This window comes from Astatotilapia calliptera, chromosome 7 (genome assembly GCF_964374335.1).
Source record: "Astatotilapia calliptera chromosome 7, fAstCal68.1, whole genome shotgun sequence".
NCBI classification, from domain to species: domain Eukaryota; kingdom Metazoa; phylum Chordata; class Actinopteri; order Cichliformes; family Cichlidae; genus Astatotilapia; species Astatotilapia calliptera.
In genome coordinates, this window is record NC_137428.1 from 60,280,481 (window position 1) to 60,289,118 (window position 8,638).

At 43.0% G+C, this 8,638-nt stretch overlaps 1 protein-coding gene across 1 annotated transcript; it reads right to left on the reverse strand.

Moving 5' to 3' along the window:
* Positions 1-296: 296 nt before the first annotated feature.
* On the reverse strand, positions 297-7,932 carry lrrc4.2 (leucine rich repeat containing 4.2). The gene is made up of 2 exons (XM_026176114.2): positions 6,472-7,932; positions 297-6,319 (listed from the first exon to the last, which is right to left on the reverse strand). The coding sequence occupies exon 2, from the start codon at positions 6,196-6,198 to the stop codon at positions 4,204-4,206; it is 1,995 nt and encodes a 664-aa protein (XP_026031899.1). The 5' UTR covers positions 6,199-6,319; positions 6,472-7,932; the 3' UTR covers positions 297-4,203.
* Positions 7,933-8,638: the final 706 nt, after the last annotated feature.

Consider the following 8,638-nt stretch of genomic DNA (forward strand, 5'->3'; position numbering starts at 1 on the left):
TAAAATTAAGGCAAAATCTGGGACATCTTGATGTTCTAAGAAAATACATTAATATGAAATAAAATAATCCAGATCCACATATCCTTGTGGAAGACATTCAGATTTTCATTTAGTGGAGGTATGAGGGCTCATCAACAATTTCAACAATTTCTTGGCAGTTGAATCAGAAAATATAGTTTATGATTGGCTTAGCTTAATGTACCTGCGGTACTTTGCTTAATCATAAAAAGTAATTGGTGGGAAAATTGCAGCAACACAAAATACAATCTAGCAAAACTAAAAAAAAACGAAAATCAAACTTTTGCACTGGCCTTTTATTTGTCAACTAACTGTAGATTTATCTGGTTATATGTATATAAGCTGCTGTGTCTTCTCTCGCATTTACATTTTCTCTTTGATGTATTAACAGTATTCATTTTTCCTCGATCCAAAACCAATAGCCAGTGAAATTGCAAAACATTGTACATATTATTTTGACAATGTGATTCAAGGTTATTAATTCCCTTACATTTTTTAATCTTTTGAATTTGTGCACATTCTGCCCTAGTTAAAAACAAACAAACAAAAAAACAAAGACACAGGCCAAAGCTTTGCAGTATGATAAATCAAGTGTTGAGAGAAGGATGAGTCCTGACAATTTCTCACTTCTAAGGGTCATTACAATCCCTCTGTGGGCACAAAAAGGCATCAGTCAATGGAGAGACTGTGGCAGCATTTCTGCCACCTGACCAACACTTTTTTTCTGCAAGAGACTTCATCAACAGATATGGATCTATGGGCTCAAGGACATGTTTCAAACAAACCCTCAGCCTTATAGAGCCGTATCCTAGCCTTTTAGTTGTTTCTCTGCAGATCTTATCAAGTTGGAATAAGATCCACCCATATGGTGGCAAGTTACAGATTATTTTTACTTACCTCCATATCCTGCAAAGTGTAAAGCAAGAACAAGAGCTAGTGACACGCTGCTTCCTTAAAAAAAAGTAATCATATATTTGACTTTATCATTAACCTTTTAGTAAATAAAAAAGAAGGAAAAAGCAAATGGGTTCAAATGACGTATGCAAATCAGTGTACCAAACAGATGAGCCTATAAACCTTCAAACACGATCTATTTCATACTGAATCACTAATTGAAAAACAGTCAGAGATGGCAGCAGTTATGGCACGCCATCTTCCTATCTTATTTACAACAAGGCGGCATACAGCAAAAACAAAAACAGCAAGAGGGAAGCAAACTGACTGAATAGTTGATAGTACTAAGTTGATTTCTGACTTTCCTCTGCTTTTGCTCTTAACACTGAAGAGACGGAGGAGGAAGAAAAGAAGAAGAAAGGAAGTAGTTGTCAATGTTTATATGTGCCTGGTTATCAGGCACATTAAAGGCGTTGCAAACAGCCAGTAGCCTCTTATGAAGATGCAAGCACGGCCAAAGAACCATGCTGTGCTGGGGGAAAATAATAAGAGTCTGCTCTTTTTCAACCCACACATACTCTAACAACCAAGAACACTCTGTTTTGCCAGCGCAAAAAAACAGCCACCACATTCTGTTTGGCACCTGAATATTCAGTAGTCGATCATCCTTGCATTTTCTTGAGGAAACTGAAGAAACAGTTGAGTTGCATCTGCTTATTGAGGCCCTTCCTTACCTGGACACTGTCAGGTGTGCTGCCAGAAAACACAAGCACCTCACTGTCCATTGAGAATTTAGAAAACCTTCAAAAATTTGGAGGTATTTAATCAACACCTGCAACATATTGTACAGCATTGTTTACATACATCCATTTTCTTAACCGCTTATCCATTTCAGGGTCACAGGGGGCTAAAGGCTCGACTTTGGATGAGAGGCAACAATATGTATAATTCAAAAATTTTCCTTTTACAAGAGTTTATCCTTAGAAAACTCACCCTCAATCAACCTATATTTCAAACCATGCATAGCTGTTGTTCCTGTTTTCTTTTACTGCACCAGAAACAAACTGTAATGCAGTCACGTTAGTGTAAATGTCATAGTAAATTAAGTATCTATATATTACATCACCCAGTACCTTTAAAACCAATTATTAAGTGTCTTGGATGGCTGGCCTGGAGCTTTAAAATGAAGCATTGGTGTTCCTGTCAACTCAACATGTACCATAATTATCAAAAGGGTCATACTTTAATTTCCTCTTCATCCCTAAATAGTCTCAGCAGGAGCACTTTTTCACTGCAACATAAAAGTCTGAAATGACCAGAAATGTGGAGGGTCGAACAGCATCTGTCAAAATCAGTATGAAATAAGGAGGACTGATGAGTGTTTGTATGAAGAGCAACAGTATAACATCATGGGTAAGCCGTTTCAGTCACCACAGACTGCCCACGCTTATTTATGGTAGCTGGCCTTTTAGCTGCGTGATGTCAAGACCAGATTGCTCAGAAATGCACTGACACATACAGCATCTGCAAAAAGAAAAGAAAACAAAAACTAAACTAAAAATATGCCTGCTTTCTCATTTTTAAGTGATATATTGAGACTGCATTTGGAATGCAATACTTGTTTTGCTGAAGAAAAATAATGTTGGACTCATATCATTAAAACCCCCAATATATTTCTCTTTGTTCCATAAATGACACATTCAGGTAAGAGGTATGACCTGCGGATGAATGCGTAAGGAAAAGAAACCCACAAACCGTAGAACTGTGGGATACATGTATTTTTTCCCTTCACAGTCACTGAGAAATCAATGTTAAGAACTAAGCTGAGGCATCAAAGACCAACAGCCTATCTGACCTGCATAGAGCCCCACTGTGGGGTATAATGCAGCATTGTACACCAGTTACTTAAAGACCCATTCATGCAGACACTAAGTAAATGCATAGGACCGTAAGATGGGGGTGTTGGCTAAGATACGATTTACAATACTACCTCCAGCCTTTACGATTAAACAACTTACACACAAATGGAAATATTTTCGGAGAGAAGAAAAGAAAAACATTAGATGAAAGTGTTTCTGATTAGAGAAATACAAACCAAAGATTTTATTTTTCATAGCCTCCTTTGTCTCTCCATAAAAATAGTGTTGCTAAAAATAAAACATTAAAAGAAAAAGAAACACAAAGTAATTTTTCGATGTAGTCCATGGAAAAGTCCCGGTATCATCAGACATTCATTTTGTTTTAACTCAACCCTCTTTGTTTTCTCCAAAAGCAGAATGGTCAGCAAAGCCCTGTATCACTTCACCACATGTCTGTTCCTTTGAAAAATTAGCATCGGAATGAGCCCTTGCGGAGACAAGTCAGGCAACTGCTGTAATGCATTACTAAATTAGCCCTAAACACTACACAAGCCAATAAGAAGCATGTCAAAACCTAAGGGAAAAAAATAATACAAAATGCAAACAATAACAGAACAACATATTTGCAACAACTGTTATTAGCCTGCATTCCACATTTGCCAGTTAAACCAGAGGGGAATCATGTGCACACTAAATAAACATGTTTAGATACGCTACAACTAAGAAGCACTGGCACTGTCAAATAAACGCAGCTGAACTCCAGCGAACAGAGGGTTAAACCTTAGCTGCAGAATTTCACTGCAGTCCAAAAGCATTTGGCTGATAGCTACTGAACAGCACAATCTATCTGTGCCATTATGCTGCTATTGGACAAATGTTTGTATCTATCTAGAATTTGCTTTGTGTGTTTTTAAACTCCTTAGTTTGGAAATACCATTTTATTGCATATAATATTTGGCACAGTTAAAACTGGAGCTTCCATTTGGGGCTGGATTTAGAAACTGGTGCCTTTGCAAAGAGCTTCTTACTGCCTCCTAAATATGGTCGAAAACAAACTAAATGCCTCTTTTCCTATGCTAGACATCACAACTTTCCTTTTTTCATTTAAAAAAAAAGCAATTAATTATCCATTTTTTAAATAGAAGTCACCAGTTATTAGAAAATAGTTTCAAATTACTTTCTTTTCTAATATAATTTGCATGTCTCACCACTGCCTGACGGTAGTTTTATTTATATATATTTATTTATTTTTTTCATATTTATATACTTATGTATAGGCATGTACAAGAAACAAAAAATGTCTCTGTTTTGCACTTCTGTACAAAAGAAAGTTACCGTTCTGTTCTTTGTGCATTCTATTGCATGGACTGGTGAGCAGAGATGAGGGGAGAGGTTCGGACAGAGTCAGACATAAATCCATAGGGAGCGTTACTCAGATTTGGGTCTCTTGAACCTTGTCCTTGCCATGAGTAGTCTTAATGACGTAGGGATCAGCAATGGTGCTGATGTGGCTGTGATGCTGTCTAACAGAGCGGTGAAGAGAGTTGTTCTGAGTCCAATGGGCACCGTAACCGCCCTGGCGGGATGAGGAGGACACATACCCAGGCTTAAAGGTGTTGCTGTTGTGTTCCACCAGTGTAGGCAGTACTAAACCTGTGTCATCAGAGCCACTAGATCCAGATGTGGGCGGTGGAACAGGAGGAACTTCTTCCTCCATCTGTATGATTTCTATGGTCCTGGCTGCTGCCACGGTGCTTCTCTGTTGATGCCTCTTGCGCAACTTATAGAACGCTATTAACATGGCAGCTGCCAGCAAGGTAACAGCAACAAAACACCCAATAATGATTTTGGTGGTTTTCATCACCTCATCCAGGCTGGCAGCTGGCTCACTAGGGACTCTGGCAGTGGGAATTGATACCTGCCTTGGAGTCTGAGTGTTTTGAAATAGCACAGTAGGTGTGGAGATAAAGACAGGTTGAAATACAGAGGGTGATGCAGGGACAGTGGGCTTGGGTTTAGGGGTCTCCTCCACTGTGGGCGCCAAAACTTCCACCGTTACAGTGGTAAAGTAGGACAGATTAGATGTATTGAGTTCAGCATTGCTGACGTTTAGGTAGGCCGAGGCGTTGGAATTTCCTGCCATGTTGCTCACCATGCAAGTGTAAACACCTGTATCTGATGGGAGAACATTGGAGAAATTAAGCGTTCCATCATTAAGGACAGATATTCTTGGATGAGCCGAGCCATGGGTCAAAACAGTTCCATTAGGGAGAAGCCATCGTACTGAGCTCATGGCAGCTGTGCGACACTTAAGCTCTGCCACCCTCGCTGCTGAAATGTTAAGATCTCTTGGAGCATCAAGTATGAATGGTGCTGAACACTGAAAGGTTGTTTGATCAACTTCCACCAGGTAGCGTCCTCTCATGTGGACTGGAGTGTGGCAGCGTCCACAGCAGGTGGAATTTGTGGGAATGTATTCTCTGAGCCACCAAGAGAGCCACACTACATCACAGTCACATCGCCATGGGTTGTGATGAAGATGTAGCTCCACCAGATACTGCAGGGGGGTGAAGAGGTTATGGGGGAGAGACGACAGGTTATTGTGGGCTAAATTAAGCTCCACCAAGGCTGTGATGTCATCAAATGCATTCCTTTCAATCATAGTAATGGCAGAGTTCATAATCCATAGTTTACGTAAATTCTTGAGGCCACGGAATGCTCCAGGCTTCAGTTCAGGGAAAACATTCTCTGATATCTCCAACTCCTCCAATCCCACCAGTGGTGAAAGATTGGGAAACTCCCTCAGATTGCACATCCCCAGGTTCAGGTACTTCAGGTTGTGAAGGCCCTCGAAAGCGCCATCTGAGATGTACTCCAACTTCCTCAGCTCTCCCAGGTCCAGTCTCATGAGTGAGGGGACACGATTAAAGGCGTAAGAGGGGATGCTCTCAATGGGATTGTTTCTAAGCCACAATTCTCTAAGCTTTGATAGATATTCAAAAGCTCCACTAGGTATGACTGTCAGTCTGTTGTCGAACAGCTCCAGGGTGTTGAGACTGGTTAGACCATTGAAGGCCCCCACTTCAATCTGCCTGATAGCATTCCTGCCCAACTGTAGTACCTCCAAGTGATGCAGGTGTCTAAATGTATCTGCCTGTATGGTTTCTATGCTGTTTTCCATTAGGTTCAGGTACCTGGTGTTGGCTGGGATGTTAGGAGGAACCCTAATCAGCCCTCTGCGGGTACACACCACCTTGCTGAGCTGGTTAGTGCAGGAGCACACACCTGGACAGTTCTGTGGCTTAGCTGAGCCGAACTCAGGGCCTGTGGACTGGCACATAGTGAAGGCAGGCACCATGAGGGAAAGCACGGCGAGCAGGGCTGCATTCCAGGTAGGCTGCACACTAACCTGGCCCAGAGGACTCATGGTGTGGAGGGCTCATTATTCTGCATGGTGGGGGGATATGGCACACACCAAATGACAGACCACCCTAGCCTGGCTGGAGCAACTCAAGGCTCCAAAGTTCCATCGACAGTGCAGGGAGATGCTGCATCAAAATTGTTTTGTGAGGGAATGAAGGGGAAAAAAAGGAGGACAGATAAGGAGAGAGAGTGAGAGAGATTAATACAAGAGAAGAAACAGAAGAAAAGCAATGCAGCAATGTAAGAAATAGGTTGAGTAACAGTCTCAGTGACGTACCTCATTAGTTTGAAAGTCCTCCTTTTTGCCTCTTTCCAAATGTTAAGCACAACAGTCACATACAGCATTCATGTGTAATTCCTTTCCACAGAATGGCATGAGATAGATGGTTTCTTCTTTTTCCTTTTTTAAGAAAGTAGTGTGGCCCTCTATTAGCCAAGGGTACAAAATGGCTCCTGATATTAAAGACTGAGAGCAGCATGGAAAACACTCACAGACAGCAGTAAGGCCATGAAGGCTTAGCAGGTGCCCAGATTCCTTCTGCCCCCACCAACTGTCCCTCTGCTAGGCAGCAGACTCCAAAATGCAGCTGCACTATAGATAAATCACAACGATCCATAACGCAGTTAAACACGACAGAAGAGGAGAGAAGAAGTGACCAAGTGAAATGAATAAAAATCCTCAGTTCTGTCAGGTCCTGATACATGTGTTGGCTCGTCCGGCTGGTCGCCTGTTTGGGTGAGAGACCTCCCTCACTGTGACTTTGCCAAGGGCTTGTCGGTCGCTGATTAGCCCTGTTGTGACAGAGACTGAGAGACAGAAAAAGGCTAAAGAACTCCCGGCACAGTCATCCCCCTCTCCTCTCCTCTCCTCCTCTGTGTTCCTCTTGCTTCCTCCCAATGTTGGGCTGGCCCTGGTCAGAGCAGCTGCAGGCTGCTGTGTGCACAGCTAGCAGTAATCCGTCTATTCCTCCTGGGGGGAGGGGGGGTGGGGGTGGTGGGAGAGATGGTGGCGCTGTGTGGGGGGTGTAGAAGAGGATACGCTGCACTGTTGGAGCTTCGCAAAAGGCTGTCGGAAGAGAGAGAAAGCACTCTTGTCCTCTTCTGCAATGAGAGAATGCAGAGAGGATTACGCTTGAAGGATGTGTGTGGAAGTGGGCTCCGTATCTGTATCCATAAGCAGAGAATGGTGTTGAGGATCCTTCTCTCCGCTTGCTCTTTGTCCCCCAGGCTGCGTCCTGCAGTGGTCTTCTGCTTGCTTTTTTGTTAGTTTTTTCTCCAGGACTGAGGTAGTAAGTTGTGGCAGTTAGCCATGTGTGTGGCTGTCAGACTTGCGGCTGGCTGGTGGACTACTGCAGTAGCCAGAGTAGAAGAGAGAGAGAGAAAGAGAGGGGAAAGAGAGCCCGAAAGAGAATGAATGAGAGAACCACTGACAGATCAAGAGCAAGAAAAAGATAGAGTGTGCGAAGGAGAGTGTGTGTGTGTGTGTGTGTGTGTGTGTGTGTGTGTGTGAGAGAGAGAGAGAGAGAGAGAGAGATGGAGAGGCACGCGAGCGCTCTAACAGGCAGCCCACCGTCAGAGAAACAGCAGGAGCAGCATTCTAATCCACATCTCCTCTTCTTGTTTATTCTCCAATCTCTCTTTTTTCTCTATTCCCCCCCTTCGATGTGTGTCGGTGTTGCAGGCAGCTAAGATGCTCGCTCTGCCCCCTCCCTTTGTCCTTCAGTGGGAACGTGAATGTACTGCTGACGCACTCCTCATAGCTGCTCAGCCAGCCTCAGAGCAGTGCATTGGTTTGATGCAGTGTTCCTGTGTATTAACACATACAACCTCCCCTCCTCCCCCATCTCCCTCCCTTCACAATAACCATTTTCTCCTTTCTTTCTTTCTTTCTCTCTTTCTGTGTCAGAGTTTCTCACATGCTCTGTCCCTCACCGTCCTTCTTCTCTCTCGCTCTCTGGATCACTTTACCTGTGCCAGTCGTCCCTTCTCCTGCCATCTGTCTAGACACAGCTCTTCACAACCAGTTGTTAAAAATGAAAAATGCATTCCGATCTATGATTTAGAGACAAATGGTCAGACTTTCTAGGTTAACTTTAGAGTTTCTTTAGTTCTCTCTCTATCTCTGTCTCATCAGCGAAACAGTGCACCAGAGTTTTCCAGTGGAGATGCAGCTGTCCGTATTGTAAAGCACAGTTTTGGGAGTGTTTTCCTCACTTGTTATTGATGCCATAAGGGGGAAATAAACAGAGTTGTTTTCTTATGATGGGTTTGACTTTCTTATTGTGTCACTTGTGTGGACGTATTATGTGTGTGGGTGTTTTGGAAGTGAGGGTATTGGATCGGGGGGGTTGTGACATCATAAAGGACTGAAACGCTGACCATGCTTCTCTGTCGGCTGGGCAGTCTTCTCTTCAGGGAGGAGAAAGATGAAAGCGCTTGCATGC

Coding starts and splice junctions, on each gene's coding strand:
- lrrc4.2 (XM_026176114.2), bottom strand. CDS start 6,198: ATGAGTCCTCTGGGCCAGGTTAGTGTGCAGCCTACCTGGAATGCAGCC.